The 22,973-nt window shown below is 38.1% G+C and overlaps 1 protein-coding gene across 1 annotated transcript; it reads right to left on the bottom strand.

Annotated features, from left to right (window-relative positions):
* Positions 1-118: 118 nt before the first annotated feature.
* Positions 119-22,766, bottom strand: LOC135932656 (butyrophilin subfamily 1 member A1-like). Its single transcript, XM_065470195.1, has 6 exons — positions 22,550-22,766; positions 10,663-11,001; positions 8,791-9,078; positions 8,589-8,693; positions 8,368-8,454; positions 119-171 (listed from the first exon to the last, which is right to left on the bottom strand). Exons 1-6 carry the CDS (start codon positions 22,764-22,766, stop codon positions 119-121), a joined length of 1,089 nt encoding a protein of 362 aa, XP_065326267.1.
* Positions 22,767-22,973: the final 207 nt, after the last annotated feature.

The raw sequence follows: 22,973 nt of genomic DNA, 5'->3' as shown, positions 1-22,973 counted from the left end.
GGAAACTGGAGTACAGAACATGATAACATGAAGCTTGGCAGGTGCATAACAAGGAACATAACAGACACTCTTAAGAGAGACAAACAGAGACTGACACCATGTATACACAGGAGGGTGATCAGGGGAAGTGGAGACACATGTGAACACAGTCATCCACATCATTCCTCTCCCCTGATAAAACAAAAAAACATTAAGAAATTACATATATCAGTAAATACAACCTAAATATTAATGAATTACATGGGGAATATAAATGTGTCAAATTACTGTGTCCTCAAAACCTACAAAAACTCAACTGAGCTTGGTCCACCTTGGTTAGTCTCCTTGTTCTCATGCAGTGCTCTGTAATGCCTCAGCATAGATGAGGTGTTGTTGCTGTATCCAAGTTCTTTAGAGCACAGCAAACACTTCACCTTTTAATAAACCAAAAGACCGAAATCTGATTATAGGATCTGTGGTGTGGTTTATTTATATTATGGTAATTATGATTTATCTATTACAGTGTGTATACCTTATTAGGAGAGATGAGATAAAAATGTTGCCAGACCGGGGAAATATACTTTCTTCTCCTTGCTGGTTCCATCGAGGGAGGAAATGCTCAAGTAACTATGTAACACGTACACAATCCAATTCCACAAACAGTGTGATGGGGGAATCAGCTGTGTTTTGCTGCCTATTTTATTTCAAATCTGGCGCGAACTGGCGAACAAGTTCCTGAATCAGTCACGTGGTACGGGCTGCCCACGAGGCCTCGAACGTCACTGCATATGTAATCAAAGCAAGCCTCGATATGCGCTTCACAAAAAGTCCCCCGAGATTACCCGACACACGCTTTGGAGCTTCGACACACAGGACACATCCCTACCCGAGAGTGTCTCCCCATGGTGAGGAGTTAAGTAGCAAGTGTGAGAGGTGGGAAGTTCCTCTATTAGTTGTTTGGTAGTTTTCTTTTGTTGCTGTGACTGTTTCCTCTGTTTCTTTGGCATTATAGATAAAACGGCGTTGTCAGCTCTTTAAGTTAAGGTTATTTGTAATAAAACCATATTATTTTAGAACACCTCTCTCTGTTTTCCTTTTCTTTTTATTTCTGGACCCATTTGTTACTGGTCCCCACACCCCTAGACCTCTTCGTGGGGACGTAACACCCGTCTTGCCACGTGGAAGACAGCTGTGGCTGTGATGGGGCGAATCAGGTGGACCGCAACTGGCCCTGCGGTCGGCCTCCTGATCCACGGAAATATGGACTCTGGTGCCATTGCCCTTTGGTTCGGGATCCCACACGGAATAATCATGGAGGTTTGTGCCATCGACCCCCAGGTCGCCCTCCAGAACGTCTATATTATGGATGCTTGTATTGTCGACCTCGAGGTTGACCCCGTGAACTGAGTAGCTATGGACTTTTGTGATGTGACCTCCGGGTCGCCCCCTGACCTAGTTGTTTTGGTTTTGGGGCCTCCATCCTGGACCCTCAAGTTGTCTAGTTTAGGATAGTTTTGAACTTTGTTTGAAAGTTCAGAACTATCCTAACCTAGACAACTTGAACCAACCTTTTCTCTTGGTCATTTTACTGTCAGGGTGATGTCACTGCTACAAATGCTAATGTGTCATGGCTTTATACTTTCACTTCTGTTCCAGTTTTTCGTGTCATGGGGCTTTCGATGCTTTCTATATTAATAATGACCATATATAACATTACTTTTGTCGTGTTAAGATTTAATGTGTTATAAGCCTTTTGAATACTTTACTGAAAGTTATTTAAAATTTCTTTGAGATAACATTAAAACAAACAAACCAACAACTACTTACCTCACCCATTATCTCATTACATTGTGTAAATCATTGATAGGTATCTACGAAGCCTGGCAGTGCTCTTAAAGTGTCCATTTCCTGGCCAGGTTTTAGCTGCACTCACTAAACTTTTTGAAATGTATTTTTTTTATTATGCATGCAATACAATTCCTTTCTGAATTTCATTAATTTGTGCAAATATTTTCGATAATTTGTTGCCCCAACAAATTAACAAATTTGAGTATAAATATAAATAAACACAAAGATCGAGAAGAACATTAAAAAAATTCTAAAAAGGTTTTCCCAAGGATTTACATTACTAGTATCATCATCATTACAATCAAAAATATATATTTTATGCCTATTGTAAAAAACAAAAAAAATCATCAATAAACTCTTGAGTTAAAAATAGCAGACTTCTGCACAAAGTACAAAAAAAAGAAAAAAGATGAAAGCCCTGAATGCAGAAGCAATTTAAAAACAATGCGAAGAATAATAGTAAACCAGGAAGTCACAGGCTGACGTACATGTTGCAGGTAGCCCATCCTTTAAAATGAACAGATTATCTGAAAACAATTAACAGCCTCAAAATATGTCAAAACAGTTTTCCACTGATGCTGACAAATTTTGAAAGAAAAACCTGCCATGTTTGCTGAAACATTTTTTTCCCCGTTTCGCTAAATGGACCTATACCAACTGTTTCACTAAAGGCTTCTCTGACAAGGCGTGGTCTGCGATGCTCCTGCAGGTGAGATGGATGAACCTGTGCAGCATCTGCAAAAATACCTCACCAGTGTAAAAAGCTGTGCTTTTGTCATTAGTGGTTGTTGTTGTTGGTTATGTTGAGCTGGCAGTGGGAGAGCTACAACCAGGTGTGCACAGCAACCGTGTATAGTGCGTCTGTATTAATAAAATGTGATGAAAAACATTAAAGTGCCATTTGAATATGTCATGCTTGATTATTTTTTTGGTCTGTTTAAAATCATTTTATTTTCTGTCAACTTTAAAATGTTTAGTTTTGGTCTTCTTAATGTTTATTATCTAGGGAATATACCACAGGTAAAATTTAAGAAACTCAGCAGATTTTAAAATTAAAAAAACATAACAAAAAACAGATGCAGTTTACTGAAAGTCCTCTAGACATCCAAAGTCTCCATAACCATGCACATAAATAATTTTGATGAATAAACCTTTGATGTTTAAACTTCTGCTAAACTAAAGCTAATGTTTGGTCTTACTTTTATTTTGTCTTCTTTACATATAAACATAATAAAAACATAATAGTTTAAAAATAGATGAAAAATAGATTATAATACAGTATAATAGATTTAAAAAAAATGTGTGACATGAAAATCATGTCATATATAAAACACATTTATAGATTCATTCCAACACGCTCTCATACCTCCCAACGTGTAGCAAATTGTCACAGTCGTGGCTTTATTATGTATTGGGATGAGAATGTGTTGGTCCAGTTTAATACAAGATTATTTTCCCTTAGTTTTGCTACAGCTATATGCTTGATTATGATAGAAGTAGTACACATATGCACTACCATTACACAAAGAACTAATATTATTAATTGTCCTTTGAAACAGGAGGAACAGCAGAGTCTTCATTTTGAGCTTTTTTTTCCCCTTAACTAAATGACATGTATCTTTAAAATAACCACATTTCACTAAAGTTAAGTAGCACTCTGGCTGTTACATCTGAATCTCGCATGCACACTATACGACTGAACATATGTACATTAAACCTCTCAGAATTAGGTCGACCCTACGATTTAATATAAATGAATAAATTACCAGACTATTATATAATGTAAATAAAGTCAAATATGCCTCACATTGTCTTTTTAATCACTTCTCTTTCTTTTAGTTGATGGAGAGGCTGATGGAGGACATACAAAAAAGAGAGCAAGATGAAAAAGAAGTGAAAAAGTTCAATTTTATTTCATGTGCAGAATCTAATCATACAAAGCAATCTCAGAGCATTTCAGTGAGAACAAGTACTCAAAAAAATAAGCAAAAGAATCCCCCTGAAAAAAGAAGAGAAAAAAAATCATTCCTTGATAAACAAAAAAACAAACAAACAAAAAAACCCCAAACAAAACAAAAAAATGGCAATAAGGAGGAAAACTAACTTAACATTGCGTCATGTCACACCACCCAGTATTTGTGTTTAGAGAAAGATGTTTTATGTATTTGCTTGTTTTTATCAGCTTGTAATAGAGACTGTTTTTCACAACTTGTCTATATTTTATGACGATCGGGCGATCGTGGCTCAAGAGTTGGGAGGTCGCCTTGTAATCGGAAGGTTGCCGGTTCCAGCCCCGGCTTGAATAGTCTTGGTCGTTGTGTCCTTCACCCATTGCCTATTGGTGGTGGGCAGAGGGCCCGGTGGTGCCAGTGTCCGGCAGCCTCGCCTCTGTCAGTGCGCCCCAGGGCAGCTGTGGCTACAATGTAGCTTGCCATCACCAGTGTGTGAATGGGTGGATTAGGGGTGGGTTTTTATAATCGATTTATCGATTAAAATCAATTCTGGCTTGGATAACGTAAAATCGATTCATTAAAATCCTGAATCGATTTTTTAATATAAATTTATTTTGCCAGAATCTCTGGTGAAATCTCACAAAATTTCAGCAACCACGAAACAGCTAAGACAGTAAATGAGAGCAGGTACACAGATTCTGCACAAAGACTTAAACACACAGCGGGACCCGCGGATCAGAATCAGTGAGATGTCGCCTTTCTCAAGGTCGGGGCTGAAAGCCGACAGCTCGCTGATTCTGATCTGTCGGCGGGTCCGCGCTTTGTGTTCACGCCCTTTTTGTGCTGATTCTAAAGCTGTTAGTTTTATCTCTCTCCAAACAATATTGCCTGAACCAGCAGCAAAAGAAGATCCAAACTACGCTTCACATAAACATCGTCATGAATTCCCTCTTACTTTTACTGTTTTGCTTCCACCACAATAAAAATCACACTTCATGCACAGCTCTCTCTCTCTGTCTCTCTGTACTTCAAGAACAGTTTCCCGTCTAAAAATTTGTTTTCTGCATTATTCGCTTGCTTGTTACGCACAAGTCTACCGTTGTTTACAGCGCTGTCGGCCGCTGTTTTTTCCCCTTTTACATTCTTCCGAAAAGAAAACCTAATTTCTGCCGTTCAATACTGAACCAATTTAAACTTTTTAAAATTATGCAAAATGCAAAACGCTTAACCCTGTCTCTAATAAAACCGCTGTAACGTCAGAGGTAACGTTCATATGTTGATTATGATGGTTTTCTTTCGTTTTTGATGTACTGCAGAATATTTTTTTATAAAATCCCAGGCCAGGAAAATCACCTTCATGTTTTTCTGTTTTTTATCTTCAGCTGCTTTGACACAAAGGCATCTGCTGTGACGCTTACACCTTTGGTAAAGTCTTGCTCTTGTCAGCTTCCTTTTTATTGATACAAAAATAGGTAAATGTACTGATCTGAATTATTATATTTCTGACTGTCAAAATTTCCCAGATTTAAATCGAATTAAATCGAATCGTGGATCGAATCGATTCGGGACCTTGTGAATCGGAATTGAATCGATTCTGGAAATCAGTCACGATACCCAGCCCTAGGGTGGATGACTGGATGTGTAAAGTGCTTTGGGGTCCTTAGGGACTAGTAAAGCGCTATACAAATACAGGCCATTTACACTAAAAACTCCTGTATGCTGACCATAAACACACATGAATGACTGAATTGTGTTACCAACCTCTCAGTTAAAGGTACTTCATTAACATTCAAGGCTGAGTAGAAATCACTGTAAGTGGTTTTCTATTTTTTCTGTTTTTGTTGTTAGATTTTATTTTAACCTTCTTTGACCTTCTTCCTATTATTGTCTACCTGTCAATGTGTGTGTGATCTCTGTATTTAATACATTTACAGTTATGGCACTCAGATCCACATGATCCCCACCTTTACCCGGTGTGGTTGAACCTAACCTGCCCTGGAGCTCTGAACACCATTTGCAGATCACCATCATCTTAAACACTGAACAAAACCACAACCTACAATAATGCAATAACACTTGAATACTTACTTTCTAAATAAAAGTGAAAACTTTTTGAATATTAAAATGAACATATTGTTTTGTTTTTTAAATTGTAATTTAAAATTTCTCTTTTGAAATGCCCATTTGGTATTTTTCTTTTAAAACCGGCATCACTTTCTGATCTTTTTGACATATCAGTCGCCTGGTTGCCTTTTAAAATAACAAATAGCAGGTGACTTCATGGTTTGAAGACAGGTAAAAACACTGTGGGCTACATTTTGTTCATATTGTGGTTGCTCAGCAAACGTTGGGTTTCATTCACCTGCTATATTATATAAAAAAAGGTCTTGATAAAAACTATGACATGATTGGTCAAATAAACAATTAAAGCAAAAGACCTTGATTTCTGAAGACATATTGTAACATCAGGCCATGCAGTAGAACGACACAGTGAAGGGACACAGTGCCTCCACCCTTTGTGACTCGTTTGTGTACGTAATTGGTACATTGCGATAAAGTGTTATCGTATATTCTTCACAGAAAATGAGTCAAGGGCAAGGAATCTGAGGTTGAAATAACAAGAAGTTGCATGACCTTTCTTTTGATAATCACTTAAAATGGGACCCTTTCCTCAATAAGTTATATGAATTTATTTTTTCAAGCTTAAGTCATCAGGACACATTTGAATAATCAAGATATAACAAATTTAAAAAGTGAGTACATCTGTAGTTTTACAAGGAGCCATTAATTTGAATTTGTAAAATGTTCACATACACAACAATAAGTAACCAATGTCACACTGAAATGTACAACACAACATTTATAAAAACAACATGGAAAAACCACCAAAAAGCATTAAAAGACTAAAAGTCATCAACATTCACACTATTTGTACACACATTCACAAGAACAATATTTTAACTGCCTTTTCATATTAGCATACCTTACAATTTAATTTATCCCACTTCTAGCTATTCTTCTGCGTTAGTTGTAGTAAGGAGCTTTGTTATCAAGTTCCAGTGCACAGATCACCCTTCCATCACTGATTTAAACCTTGGTTAATGTCATCCTGAGAACTCACATGATGACGTGGTGGGTTAGTGACTCTTAGGATGACGCCCAGGGTGACAGCTCCACAGAAAGTATCACTGACTTCATCTCAGTTAAACTTGAAAGATTTGAACTGAAGCCAACTGTTTTGTAGTTGGCTTCAGTTCTAAAAGGTGACTCCCCGACAACTTTTAGCAGTTGGGGAGTCAGCTCTCAGATGAGAGCAGAAATGTTTTCATGAACCTAAAAAAGAACTCCAGTTGACTTCAACCTAATGTTTAAGACTACCACAACCTGGATGACCAATAACATACCCTGATATCTCACATTAACTCTTAACAGCAATTAGAAGATTAAAAAATAAATGAAATAAACAGAACATTGCTCAGCACTTGTTTGCTGACAGGACACAGCAGTACTTATCACAGCATCTTTTCTGTCAAATTCATAACCACTGGTTTAGCTGATGTTAAAAATTGACTTTTATCAGATTTTCTCAACCACTACTTCACCACTTTAGTAATTAACCCCACTGATCAGTAATAATACTTAGAAATACTCATATATTCATATCGCAGGACCTTAGCATCATAATTTAAATATTACATTAAAATTACATTAAATTAAATTCTTGCTTTTAATGAATACAAACTGTATTCATGGAATTTGTCATATTCTAGATTGACTAAAATACTAAAATAGCACTTGCTTTAATTTCTCTAATTTTTCTTTCAGTATTCTATAAGAACATTTAAAATTGTTTGACCCATCTCACTTTTAGGTCTGCTGATCAAGAGCAGTCATCTTTTAGTTATTTCAAAATGCTAACTGGCTCTTTGAGCCAACCAGGCTTTCTCAGATGAAGCTTCAAAACTTCAGAAAAGCCTCTATTTCCAAACCAGGTCATCTTCCTCACTAACTGTATTCAAATCCCAATTGTACAAAATATATCTTCTCACTGTGCTTTTAAATTTCATATTATTTTTAATTTACAGTATAAGTTACACTACTGTGTCATTTAAACAATTTTTTTTGCCCCGCCTAATAATTTTGAAATTTCTATTATTTTTGGGCAGATTCTTAAACCTTGATTGGATCTCATTTCTCTTACTCTCTATCTCCTCCATTTGTCTTTTCATTTGCACAAAGTGTTTCTCCAATTCTTCTTTCTGTTGTGTCATTCTAGAAACCTCCTCATTTACAGTCGTTATTAGCTTGTCTGTATTAAATCCAAACTGTTGATTATTTTGTTTTACCTTATCTATTTCTCCTTTGACATCGATCATGATTTCTTTTAGTTTGAAGTATCCCTTTGCTTTATCTCCCTTTACTGCAGGATCATTTTCAACTAATGTAATCTTCTCCTCATTCGCCGTAGTCAGTCTTTCTGCCTCCTTTGTTTGGCTGATAAATTGTTCTTTCTGCTCCTCTATTTGAGTCAAAATCTCCTTTAGAACATCAGTCATCTTCTGTACTGCATTCTTTTGTTTTTCCTCACACGCTTTTAACTCTTCATCAAGTTTTCCATTTTTGTTGCCCAAATCTTCCAGGAAAGTTTGACATTCTGTGGTAGGAACTTTCATCTCTGTGGGAAAAAAAATAACAAATTAAAATTAAACATATCCATTTTTTTACATGTATTTAGTTCAAAATAGCACAATTTCTCAGACTTTGACACAAAATGAATGTATAAATAAATCAAATGCATTATTGACTCACTGTTTTTCCACATAAAAATAGCGACTGCAAGAACAAATATGAAGCAGAAAATCACATTAAAGGTGACAGGAACAACACAGCTTGCTGGAGCCACGAAGAAATCATCTGAAACAATAGAAACAAGTATTGTTTTTTAAAAGCACAACAACCCTTCATTTCCTTTTAAGGGGTTTTATTTATTTAATTATTTTTGTTCTTCAACCTGGAACATGTATGTGTGTCTCTCTGCTCTGGTTGATGTTTTTCTGTTGGACTCTGCAGGTGATGTTGTTGTTTTGTCTCTTTTCTACAGTCACTCTGCTGCTGACAGTATAGAGGTCATCAGGACCTCTGAGTGCTTCCGTATGTCCAGCAGAGAGGAGGTTTCCATCACCGTCCATCCATATTACTTCAGGCTCTGGATACCAGCCTGCAGACTTACAGTCCAGCATCACTCCACTGCTCGCTTTATCAAGTCCTGCTAACTTGGCATCAGGTTGGGAGGAAGCACCTGATGACAAAAAGAAAAAAGAGTTATTTCATCAATGACTCATCCGATACTTAAACTAAATCAATGATCCTTTTTTTCTAGAAATCATTATTTACAGAAATAATCTCTTACAGGTGGCACATGTTGGTAGCATTTAAAAGTACATATTTAAACCTTTGTGTAACCACGTAGTTAAACTAAAATACCTTTACCTCAAGAAAATGAACATCCTCATCATGTATTGTCAACGTTGTTTTTGTCTGTTTAAATGCTTACTCGTGATTATTTTCATGTTGGCCTGAAATCAAATATCTCCATCTGCTGTTACTGCAGCTTATTGCAACTTCTGCATGAAAGTGCATTTCAAGTTTTGGAGAGGCAAACTGTGAAATGGACATGGTGGATTGGCATGTCTATTACACACTCTATTTTGCTGTGATACTGGGCTGAAGTATTGTCCCTAGTGTACTAATTTGTACATTTGCCTGACAAGTGAAACTCTGTTTGATGTCCCATTTTGATGCAAGTCCCTGTTTTATCCAATGGAGGCATAAATCTCTTTGGGACTGCATCAACAAAGGCCTCTGGTATAAAAATCAGCGAAATCAAACCTGTGGAACACTATTGACCCCTTCTGATAAGGGAACTGTAGTTGAAAGCACTTGTTTCAAATTCATTTGTTTATTTTTTTGTTTTGTTTTGAATCATAAATTGCAAAGCCCACATTAGTTGATTAGAGGGGTTTGTCAGTCAGGACATTGTGATTCATGTCTATTTAGGGAACTTTGTGTTACACTCTATGTTGCTGTGTATTCAGCACTGCTTTGTTTATTTATTTATTTTTTACTCACTAACTCACTTTAACATTTAGTTGCTGGTTTAAGCACTAAAACTCTTAGGCAATAAAATATGTTGTTGGTTTGAGCTAGAAAGAACCGTTAAAAACACTGACTCAGTACAATAACCTCTATATCAAATAATGTTCTTAATGTTCTTAATTGTTCTTAATGTGACCCCATTTTTATTTCATAGTGTTCATATTCATAGTGTTTTTAATTCTTAGTGTCAGTTAAAGTACTGTATCATTCCTTTTAATATTTTTAATTACTTTGTTTTTTATTCTTACTGCTTTTATTTATTTATTTTACTGTTGGTTAACTTGCTGTGCATCACTTTGGACCATGTCTCCGATGTTTAATATGCTATACACATAAACTGCCTTAACTTTGGGTGCCAATCTACAGGCTTTAAACTAGCGATTAAAATGCTGACAGTAAACATGTCAGCAAGATGGATGCCAGATGTTACCACATTACTTTATGATACTTAAGAGAACAGGAAAGGGAAATGGATTTTAAAGTGAGGAGTGGAATCACCATTTTAAATTGTGTTTTTAAAAACATTTTGAAAATCAGTTTTTAATGAGGAATTCGAAAATTAATTTGCAAATGCAGAATTTATTCTACAATTCATTATTTAAGCACAGAATTATTAATTTTGATGCGCGTGGTCCTTGTGGTCCTCCATATAAACCTAGTCTGTGATTGCAATAACGAATATAATGTATGAGATAATATAATATAATAATGTAATTTATTTACTTACCAACAAGAAGCTCAACAAAATATTCTTTACTCTGTTGTGGAATGTAGCATCTGTATCTTCCACTGTCAGAGACTTTCACTTTGGACAGATTCAGTGAAACATCTCCGTGCTTTAGCTTATCGATGGACAGAGTCACTCTTCCCTTGTAGGCTGTGTTTTGGTCTGTCTGAAGCTCCTGTCCATTGTGCCGCACAAACACAAATCTGGGATTTAGGGCAGGTTTTCCCCACTCGATTGTCATCTGAACAGCATCCACAGGAGGTTCCAGCTGGCATGGCAAAACAACGTCGTCACCAGCCACTGCTATTAATGGCTGAGAAGGACTGATCTGTGAATGTCCTGGAAAAAAGTAACTATATTTTAAATTAACTTCAAAATGTGCTTGTTGTCCTGTTTAATAAGTCATTTTAGTTGATAAATAAAAATAGTGGGTGGAGTCAGCAGTTATACAGTTTGGCAGATTTCTTGCTTTCTGTTTCCAAGAATCAAACCTTAACAGTTAAATTGAATACTTGCAGATATATGTGTAAATGCTACCTATGCAAACCAGCGTCAGGAGAAGTACAGTTGCAGTGTGTTGGAAAAGAAAAGTAGTGATTCTTCTGAGCAGAGGTTTAAGAAATAGTCCTTCCATGATGAATGGTCCTGAGGTTCTAAAAATTCAAAGAATCACATGTATCACATTTTAGCAAATGTTTTTGAAATATTGTTATTCATAACAGAAGACAACACTATTCGAAAATAAAAAAGAGTATTTATCTAAACAAAATTAACCATTTCGCAGCATAATCTCTGCAAATACAATTGCAATACCAAGGATAAGAGTTTTACATGTAGTCCTCCTGACCTCCTGAATTTTCTTCCTTTGTTTTTAATCATTTGTAAAAAGTCCCAAAATATAATGAAACATAGCACCAACAATTTGTAATTAACTCAATGAAAAAACAAAAACTTCAATACCTGTAGACGTATCAAAACCACTCTTCTCCCCTCGGTAAGCTGCGGTCAGAATCCTCAGGCTGGTTTGTACTTTGATCACGACCACATAAAAAAGGGTGGTGTGTCTGCTTGTGTGTATGAAAAAGAGGTTGTGTTTAATTTATGCACTTCTGCATGGTTCCATGGATACTACAGACATATCATTTCTAATTCATCCTTACAATTTGCTAAAGAAAGAAAGCTTTAGACATTCAAAAAGATCATGTGTTGTGTTATAGGTTTTACCAACTACTCATTTTTTATTGTTTTATTGTTTCAGTAAAAACTGACTGGCTAATATTTAATCCTTTTTTGTACTTTGAACACACAGTTTTTCATGCACACTATGGACATAAAGGCTTGAATATGCTGTGCATTGAGGTTTTTGTTGTTCAACTGCTATTATAACCTTATAAGTTTTCATTGATTTTAATCGTAAACGAACTTGCATTTATATAACACTTTGGCTCTGTCAACTACTGAACAGACATATTGTATTTCTATTATTATCATTTGATGTAATGCTTTTATTTAAAACATAAATATCTGGAACAGAATCGTGTAGTAAGTTAACGTCTGTTAGAACATGGAAAAAACTGCATTTACAGACATGTTGTTTTATTACACTTACAGGTTATATCCCAGTAGCAATGCAGAGAGTTTCACACCTTATATTAAAATCACTACCACTCATATTTAAACTTGTTATGTTTAAAGCATGTGTTAGTTACAAGGCAAAATTCAGTGAGCATAAATAGCGTCTTGCCATTTGTAAACAAGCCGGCTCTTAAGAGACAGCTTGTTTCTTTGTAGCCAACAACAAGAGTCAAATCTTCAGCTGCTCCTCCTCAGCTTTGTGAGAATCCATGCAGGCAACTCCAGGACTCTATTTTGCAAAGACAGACTAGGCTCATACAAATATATCAAAAAAAGTAAGAGGAGAGACTTTCCAAAGACAGTGAGTGTAGTGGTTTGAGACAGACACGCAAAATTGGAAGAAACAAGTAACAATGGAAAAAGAACAAGATCTGGCTGCTTTCCAATGTTACTGGAGCCTGCAAAGCTGATTGCAGAATTAGTAAAAATGCGCAGCTTGCTAAAATGATACCCATTTTTCTTATTTCCATAACAAAATATTTCTATCTTTTGTCCTTAAACCACATGTACTATGTTCTTGTAGTAGCAAATGCAAAAAGTCTTGAGTCTATGAAAAACTAAATAAAAAATTGCTTCCGAACACACACACACACACACACACTATTCATTCATAATTGCTAAATTAGATTTAATTGCACAGAATGAGTAGTCCTTCGGCAGTCATAAGAACCGTCTCCTTTAAGCTAGCCGAGCCAAAAGAGTTTTTGTAAAGAGTAGGACGTCCTATCAGAAATAGATACACACACAAACATTTTCATAGAAAAATGTATGTAGAAAAAGTTAAAATAGTAAAGTACACTATCCATCTGCTTCCGCTTATCCTTTTCAGGGTCACGGGGGGCGCTGGAGCCTATCCCAGCTGTCATGGGGCGAGAGGCGGGGTACACCCTGGACAGGTCACCAGTCTGTCGCAGGGCCAACACACAGAGACAGACAACCATTCACACTCACATTCACACCTAGTGGCAATTTGGATTATCCAATTAACCTATCCTAGCCAGTAAAGTGCACTTTAATAGTACTTTAACATACTTTAATAGTGAGTAAAGTACACTATTAAAATAAATAAGTTAAAATAAAAGACTGAGTTTCAATAACTTAAAAAATGCTCAAATGTTGTAAAAAATGTTAAAACTTTAAATTACTGCTCATTAAGCAATTTAAGATTTTCTATTTTTATTTAACTATTCACTAAATCTCTATTGTCCTTTAACATGAACTGCAGATCCTCAGGGTATTGCTATTTGATAACTAATTGGGAACGTGAGCTTTTCAGATTTTGGATGAACTTTCTTTTTACTCCATCTATGTGACATGCTGCTGTGACTGGTCATCTATACCTCTATATTCTATATAACTAAACACTAAACAAGCCATCTCACAGGCAAACAATGTGAAAAGCCCTAAAAAAAGCTATTATTGCTCAAGCAAGTTCAAAGACTCCAAATGTGCACTTCAGTTTTTATATACAAGTAGAGGTATAAGACAAGGTTGCAACTTACATTTATGTGAGGAAAAAGCCAAAAGAAATGCAAGCACATGCATAAACTTGTAACGCACGATAGATTAAATCACTAAAATGATAAAACATGACATATAATTGTAAAGTTATATAAATATCATTCATGCTGAAAATTTCAGGGTTGTGTACAATAAAGAACAAATTGTATTAAAATAGACTTAATCTTTAGTGTTTCAGCTACAAAACCTTGTTGATTTATTTATGTATTTTTAAAAATTTGTACAAGCAAAATATGTTAAATAAGAAATATTTTGCATGTATAAAAATATATAAAATATAAAATGCCATCAATTCAAAATAAAGACTGTGATTGTTTTTAAGGCAGTTTGCATAACTGTTTTGTTAAAACAAGCAACATATCTTGGACTGATCCCCCTGAGTTGGAAGTGCTGAGAAGTGGAAGAAAAACAAAAAGAAAAAGCCTTGTACTTTGCTCCTTGCCATCTCTTATCAGAAAAGGTGTGTCAGATTATATGTCACACTTTCCATCCTCTCCAAAAGTTGAATCTGTTCATCTGGACGTAGCGTTTGATGCGTCCAGATGAACAGATTCAACTTTTGGAGATTTACTTTCCTGGATGATTGAGAATGCATCAAGACACTTTTCCATCCTGTGTATTTTCTATCCTATCTGCTAGAGGAGGGATGGGGAACTCCAGGGCTCAAGTGCAGGTGTCCTGCAGGTTTTAGATGTGTCCTTGATCCAACACAGCTGATTTAAATGGCTAAATTACTTCCTCAACATGTCTTGAAGTTCTCCAGAGGCCTGGGAATGAACTAATCATTTGATTCAGGTGTGTTGACCCAGAGTGATATCTAAAACCTGCAGGACACCGGCCCTCGAGGCCTGGAGTTGCCCACCCCTGTGCTAGAGCTTTTACATATTTGTAGAGCTCTGACATCATAAAGTCTCTTTTTAGAGACACTTTAGAATTCAGAATTCAGGCTTTTAACAAAACATATCACATATTAAGTTCTAAAATCTCTATGTGGGCTCAGTTTGATTATTTTTGTTTGTTAGTTTTGTTAATTTTATTTTTTAACTACACAGTTTACCTTACTTTAAACTATCACATCTGCATTGAAATGTTCTATATATGAAGTATTCTTACATAATACCATATTAAATGCTTTCAAATGGAAAGCATTTAATATGGTATTATGTACTAGAAGCACTTTTTATTAGATTTCACTTCAATTTCCACATGGATGAAAATAAATTCAAGTGAAAATTGATTATACTAACAGTAAGCATTGATTCATTGCTTCATAATTCTTGAATTTATCTGTACTGTATCATTTAAGCCATTTCCCTGATGTACCAGTAAATGTTTTATTTAAGAATTTTTCTACATAAATAAAACAAAAAAAAAGGTTTTGGGACATGTAAAAGATACCTCCTAAATAAGTTTAAATGTAATTATTCCATTTTTATTTTACATGATTTTTGCATACATGGAAGAAGACACACATGGTGAAGAACATGAACAGCTATGTGAACTTAACCCAAATACTTTTTTAAACATGATTAGCATCATTTGTGGTTTTCATTATTTTCTTTAATAGTCTACAATCATGAATATTAACATACAGATTAAATGGCATTTAACATCGTTTTTTTCTATTATGTCCATATCTTTCTATTTTTTATCATCTTTTACACTCAAATTGGGTTATATATTGATACATGAACTTTGTCAGCTTAGTTACTCCTAAAGGTTGGTCAATATAGTTAATATCTCACCTCTCTAGGGATGATTGTGTAGTGGAACCATTTATAATATCCACTGATATTTATCAGAGTAAAGAGCTTCTTGAGATCTGATTCCTTTTAGATTTGACTACTCTAGCAGGGTTGCCCCTCTGTTAGCTCCAGCAACTTCTCTCTTTTCAGGATTTCTCTCTCACAATTCTTCTTTTTCTCATCCAGTGTCCATTGATCGTGTAAAATGTTTTGTTTTTCCATTAATAAGGCCTCTGGTTTTTCAGACGTGTCTTTTTGTGTTAGTTTCATCTCCACTAACTGAAGCTGCTCTTTGTTTTCCTGGAGTTGCACCTTCGCGCCATGAAGTTCATCCTCAAGTTGTTTTTTCTGGTTCTCCAGTTCCTGTTTTATTTTCTTCAGTGCAACAGCAGCAGCAGCAGCAACAGCAGCAGCAGCAGCATTATCATCATTGTCACCCTTTTCAATGTCAACGTCAAGCAGTCGATGTGTTCTTGGATTACCTGTGAAAACCAGACATATCAGTGAGTAGATGAAATGCACAATCATGCAATATCGAGACTGAGACTGAAGAAGTCACTTGGATGACTGACGAAACGTTTCTCCCACAAAACGCTACGTCCAGATGAACAGATTCAACTTTTGGAGATATGCAATATTTTCTCATAAATAATATTGCAGCATTGTAGATCTTCTCTGATAGCATTAATTCTACAATTAAACCACTTAAAAAATGTTTTGGTTTAACTACAAGACCATTTAATATGTCCACTACATTTACTTAAAATGTATGGTCATCAATATATTTGTTTTAAAGTGAAATGTGGAGTTTTCTAGATAAGTAAGTTGAGACTTACGTCTATATTTCCACATGACACCACAGCCTATCAAACCACCCAAAATCAGTCCAGCAGTGCCAAACACCAGAGCCACAGTAATGCTGGGGTTTGAAGTGTTACTGGATTCACACTTTTACTGGTGAAAAGGGAGAATCAAATACTGAAAAAATGTCCAACGCACAGTAAAAGCACAAACCAAATAACATCATCTTACAGGGTAACTTGCATTAACTAAATCATGTATAGAGAACAAAATTATTAATATTTAATCATTGCCATTCTAATATTATTATTATTATTATATTTACAGCTGTTGTTGTTGTTGCTGTTGTCGTTGTTATTATGTCATGCCTCTGGAGAAGACTGTTTGCTTAAATATTATTTAGTCTTACTACTATGAATTGAATAACAAATGAATAAAAGAGGAGACATTTAGCAGATAAACTGAGAGGAAAAAACAATGATTTTTTGCATTTTGAGGTTTTATAAGATTATATATTTGTGCATGTTATTTATTTTTTAATACTTTTCAGATTGTCGATACATACTGAAGACATCAAATATATGAGGCAGAATATATGAAATTATATAGCAAAGAAAAAATTGATAACCAATATATTTTATACTTTAGATTCCTGAAAGTAGCCACCCTTTGGTTTGTTGACAGGGCTGCAAGCCCTTGGCCTTCTCTCATAAGCTTCATGATGTAGTCACCTGAAATGGTTTTCACTTCACAGGTGTGACTTGTCAGGGTTCATTTGTGGAATTTCTTACCTCCTTAATGGGGTTGGGACCATCAGTTGTGTTGTGCAGAAGTCAGGTTAGTACACAGGTGACAGCCCTATTTGACAACTGTTAAAACTCATATTATGACAAGAGCAAATCAGCCAAATAAAGAAAAACAACAATCCATCATTACTTTAAGAACTGAAGGTCAGTCAGTCTAGAAAATTTCTAAAATCTTTAATGTGTCCACAAGTACAGTCACAAAAACCATCAAGCTCTAAGATGAAACTGGCTGACATGGGAACCACCGCAGAAAAGGAAGACCAAGAGTCACCTCTTCTGTTCAGGATAATTTCATCCAAATCACCAGACTCAGAAATCGCAAGTTAACAGCACCTCTGGTTAGAGCCCAGATAAATGCTACACAGCGTTTGAGTAGCAAACACATCTCTATATCAACTGTTTAGAGGAGACTGTGTGAATCAGGCCTTTATGGTCAAATAGCTGCTAAGAAACCGAAACCACTACTATGGAAAAGCAACAAACAGAAGAGATTTGTTTGGACCAGGAAACACAAGGAATGGACAATAGATCAGTGGAAATCTATGCCTTGGTCTGATGAATCCAAATTTGAGATCTTTGGTTCCACCTGTCGTGTCTTTGTGTGATGCAGAAAAGGTAAACAGATAGTCTCTACATGCATGGTTCCCGCCGTGAAGCATAGAGGAGATGTGATGTGTGGGAGTGCTTTGCTTGAGACACTGTTGGGGATTTATTAAAAATTGAAGGCACACTAAAGCAGCATGGCTACCACAGCATCCTGCAGCGACATGACATCCCATCTGGTTTGTGTTTACTTGGACCATCATTTATTTTTTAGCAGGACAATGACCTCAAACACACCACCCAATTGTGTAAGGGGTATTTGACGAAGAAGGAGGGTGATGTGGTACTATGTCAGATCGACTGGCCTCCATGGTCACGATCAGGATGGTTTGCAGATGGAACACAGAGTGAAGGCAAAAGAACCAACAAGTGCTCAGCATCTCTAAGAACTTCAAGACTGTTGGAAAACCATTTCAGCTGACTACCTCATTATTCTCATCAAGAGAATGCTAAGACTGTGCAAAGCAGTAATCAAAGCAAAGGGTGGCTATTTTGAAGAATCTAAAACATAAAACATGTTTTGATTTATTTCAGTTTTCTGTTTAGTAATAATAATGGACTGCATTTATAGCAGGGGGATCGAACCAGCAACCTTCAGGTTGCAGATGATGATTTCCCAATACCCTGAGCCACGGTCGCCCCCACTACTACATAATTTCATGTGTGTTCATTCATAGCTTTGATTCCTTTAGTGAGAATCTACAACGTAAAAAGTAATCAAAATAAAGAAGCATGAAATGCGAAACTGTGTCCAAACTTTTGACAGGTAGTGTATATATAACACAGATATCTAAAATTAGACATGTGTTAGTGTTGTATCATTATTAATACACATTTCTTCCTGTCCCCCTTTTTATTATAATTTGTGCAATGATGTAATTTGCTATTCATTGTGCAATTATTTTTATCATAATTTGCACAATGAATGGCAATTAGAAATTCTATACAGGATCTTTGAGTACTTTTCCACAATAAAAGTAATTTAGAAACAATAAACACACAATTCATCTTCTGTGACTCTCATGTTCCATCACGTACTTGAGCTTCTCTGTTGTATCTCTGTTATACATAAATCTAACTACTATGCACAGTGTACTTTACTGAACTTGAACATAACATTAAGTTACAAGTCTTAGATCATTTAAGTTTTGTGACATGACATGCTTTTCTGCTAAAAGAAGCCATCAAGACATGAGTACACATGGGTCATGAAGGGATGTTCAAACAACAGCAACAGTAATGTAGGCTGAGACATTTAAATAATGCTCAACTGATACTGGAGGGCCAAAAGTGTGCTAGGATTACTAATGTACTACACTTTTTTTTTTTTTTTTTTTTTTTTTAAACCTGTCCCGTTTGGTTCTTTTGCCATCAGAATTATTGTCTAAAGGCGAAGAAAGATGCCCAACGGATTTACTTTACCAAATGGACCATCCCAGCCTTGCCGTAATGGTCCATTTGATTTACCTTTTATTGTTTATTTTATTTTATTTTATTTTATTTTTTTTACTTGCTAGATACGGGACAGGGGAAAAGAAAAGGGAGAAAGAAAGAGGGGGGAAAAAACAAAAAAAAACAAAACAAAAAAAACAGCGGAGGAGAGGGACGGGGATAAAGGGCAAAAAAGAAAAACCAACAAAATAAGCAGACAAAAAATACATATATCGATCACCTGGATCACCTGTTGAGAAAGAAAAAAGAAAACAAGCAGAAGAAAACGAGAGTAATAGAATAAACAACATCACAATGATATATGGGAATATAACACTAAATACTTAATATTAAACATTATTGTGCAGCACGTAAGATCGACAGCGCACAGTGTGCTTTGAGGTAGGAGCCAAAAAGGGTGTAGTTTGTGTGTGTGATCACCTGTGTGTACACCTGTGAGCATGAGCACGCTTGTATTTAAAAGGTTCCTTAATGTAATGATCTGCTAGAGGGTGTGGGGGGCCACAGTCCCATCCTCCAGGGCATGAAGCAGGTATGGAGGAGATCAAAACTCCAGACATCCAGAGGCCCCCAGAACACAAGAGACCAAGGAAGACCAACAGAGGGGCAGCCGCGCCACTGTCCCAGAAAGAGCTGAGGAGAGTCCCAGATGAGGGATCACTCAGCAGCCGCGGAGCAGAAGCCAGGGGGGGTTGCAGTGACGTGCCCGTGAGCTCCGCCGGCAGCCAGCTGTGCCTGAGTGACCGAGCCCCAGGCCGAGAGGCCGAGGGCAACCCACCCCCGAAGTGGCCCGAGCGAGCCCCAGGTTCCAGGCCCGGATAAGCAGCCACCAAGGAGTGAGCCGGTGTGTACCCGGACGCCCACCCCCGGACACAAAGAACCACCAACGCACCGATGTCTGAGGGCGTCTGCCACCGGCAGGGGAAGTGGTGGGGGGAGATAGGCCTCCAAACCTTGGAGGGCCTGAGATGTCCCCAGAGAGGTGGCGTCTGATACCCAACCTGACATATAGACACAGACATACAGGCACACTCAAATACAAACATCCATTCCCACCCTCATGCTCTCATAGGCAATTACTCCACACTCAACCAACGTGGAGACAGACATAAAGAGACGCTGTACACACAATCACACTCCCCAAGCGTACTCTAAGAACCGGGTCTAGGTACCCTTGCCCCTGGAGGGGGAAACTGCACCCAGACCCAGGTGGTGTTACCCTTTTCCCTGCAGTGGGGAGAAGCAGACCGCCCCGACTCCGCAGCAGCAGGGAGGCCCCACACACCAGACCCCAGTCGGACGGCCAACTCCTCCTCCTAGCCCCCCCGCTCCAGCAGGCCGCAGAGACCGGGGGTGTGAGAAGACTCCAAACCTCCCTCTACCTGCTCATATGTAGTGTTGATGTATATGTGTTCTAAGGTGCAATTAAAACCCAGGAGGGCATGGAGCTACCTGCCAGAGAGCAGCAGGTAAGCGCATAGCCCTTCCTGATAGCCCTCAATGTCTACGTGTATTTAAAATTGAGAGGTGGGCAACGACGCCAGGGGTGAGGTGTACACCCTGATGGTAATTTGGAGTCCGTGTTGTGAGCCCACCCCCAAGATCCTATATGTATGTGTTATGAGAGTGTGAGTAATGTGAATGTCTAAGTTGTGAGATAAAATTGAGGCAGAGGCAGCCAGAAGGGGACAGAGGGAGGGGATGCCTCCTCTGCACCCTGGTGACACACCCCTACCCCAAGGCCCTGCATGTGTGGGTGATTGTGGTGGAGCGGGAAGAGGGAGGCAGCTGGAGATGGGGAGGGAAGAAAGGGAGGGGCAAGTGACCCCTCCCTGGGGCCAGCTCCCCCGCTGACCCCAGTAGGTGCTCTGCAACCCGCCAGGGAAAGGGGGCCCAGGCCCATCCGGACCAGGGCCCAGTGCAGCAGCGCCGCCCGGCCCCACAGAGCCCGGGACAGCCCACCCGACCCCACTACAGAGAAAACTGCACCCACCCCATCATCCACTCATCTTCCAGACTACACAAGACAATAGACGCCCAGGCTGAGATCTTCCTCCACCTCTCCTATATCTCCCCCTCCTGCAGAGAGAATTCCTGAGGAGAGGAAAGCTCCTGCAAGATGTGACAACCTCCCCCACCAGTTGAAGAGTCCCCCAGGTGGCTCGATGCACCGGCGGCGCCCTGCGCCAGGACTGGGCCCCCATATACCCACCCGCCCACAACCCCAGCAACACACCAACCAGGACCCGAGCCCCCGAGGCCCGGCCAGGGCCCCAGCCCAGAGACGGAGCGCCCCCAGAACCTCACGCCTGTCCCGGACCCACCCAGGGGCAGCCAGGCTACCAGGTCAGTAACCCACGTCCGTCAGCACAGACCCTCCCCTAGCCCCGCTGCACGCAGCCACGAGGAAACCGTCACCTAAGAGCCAACAGAGCCCTAACTAATGTACTACACTATTACACCACCACCGATACAAGGCAGGATTAATCCTTCCTTTCAAAATTTGTAACCTGTCAAAAGAACATCATGAATGTAACTGAGATTGAATTAATTTGACAATGTGTTTGTACAACTAATTTCCAACAAAAAGGAAACATTATCTTAATTTGGGAAGTCACAGACCAACTAATGTTAGACATAATGTTCACTGACAATATATGTCAAATAATAATTAAAATATCCCCTCACAAGGCATTTAAGATGAATATTTGGAGATGCACTTGATATTGTAATAAGAAATGCAAAGATAGGTAAAGGGTACCAGGAAAAAAAATGTTAATATCAGAGTCTACATTAAAGGGCTGGACAATTTTAGTTGTTTTAACAGTTTTTACAAAAAAACAACTTTTTTTCAACTTTTTTATTATCATAGCCATTTTTTTAAAATCATGTAATAGAGTAATTCATCTCTTCAGGAGTTTGTAGAGTGGTGTGACAGCTCCAAACTTGAATTGAACATGAGCAAAACCAAAGAGATGGTGGTGACCTTCTCCAGTAGGCAGAGGGATCTGTTGCTTCAGTCACCACCACCATCCACGGGAAGCCAGTGGAGGTAGTTGAGGAGTACAAATACCTGGGAACCATCTTTGACAACCTCCTGAAATTCTCTGCCAACACAGAGGACATTCTCAGGAGGTGCCACCAACGGCTATACCTCCTTAGGAAACTCAACTCCTTTGGAGTCAGCACACCCATCATGATGACTTTTTACTATGCCTTCCTGGAAAGCATCATGACCTTCTCCATCACCTGCTGGTTCCACTCCCTCAGCCTTCAGAACAGGAACAAACTGCAGAACACTGCATCAGTGTGCTCTAAAATCACTGGCCTGCCTGTCAGAACTCTGGCACATGTTTTCAGCCAACAGGTCCTTAGACAGGCAGCCAAAATCATCAATGACTCCTCTCACATTCTTCACCCCGCATTTCAATGGCTCCCCTCTGGGCGACGCCTCCACTGCATTTCCTGCAGGACTGAGAGGAGGAGAGCCACCTTTGTCCCCAAAGCCACTCTGCTTTTCAACTCCAGCCGATAAGAACATTTCCCACACCCATAAAAATAAACTACACTCTTCTTACACTACTGACACTTTATTCAGTATGTAGTATGTAGTTTATCACTTTTAGTCACTTACAGTTATTTATTCACCTTCAGTCACTTTAATTTTAAAACTGTGTAATTTTATAACTGTATATAGTGTATATTCTGTGTATTTATTTTTTCACTCCTATTGCCTGTTCTTATTGTC

The sequence above is a fragment of the Pelmatolapia mariae genome, linkage group LG3_W (genome assembly GCF_036321145.2).
Source record: "Pelmatolapia mariae isolate MD_Pm_ZW linkage group LG3_W, Pm_UMD_F_2, whole genome shotgun sequence".
Classification (NCBI taxonomy): Eukaryota; Metazoa; Chordata; class Actinopteri; order Cichliformes; family Cichlidae; genus Pelmatolapia; species Pelmatolapia mariae.
Note: the sequence above shows the minus strand (reverse complement) of the source record. Positions and strands in the feature narration are given on the sequence as shown.

What these genes read in the sequence shown, in the direction of transcription:
- LOC135932656 (XM_065470195.1), bottom strand. Translation starts at nt 22,766, where the DNA reads ATGTTCTTATCGGCTGGAGTTGAAAAGCAGAGTGGCTTTGGGGACAAA. An exon ending in TATTTTTATGTGGAAAAACA is followed by an intron (nt 8,455 to 8,588) that starts GTGAGTCAATAA and finishes TTTTTCCCACAG; the next exon opens with AGATGAAAGTTCCTACCACA. An exon ending in TGATGAAGAGTTAAAAGCGT is followed by an intron (nt 172 to 8,367) that starts GTGAGGAAAAAC and finishes TTGTTTTATCAG; the next exon opens with GGGAGAGGAATGATGTGGAT.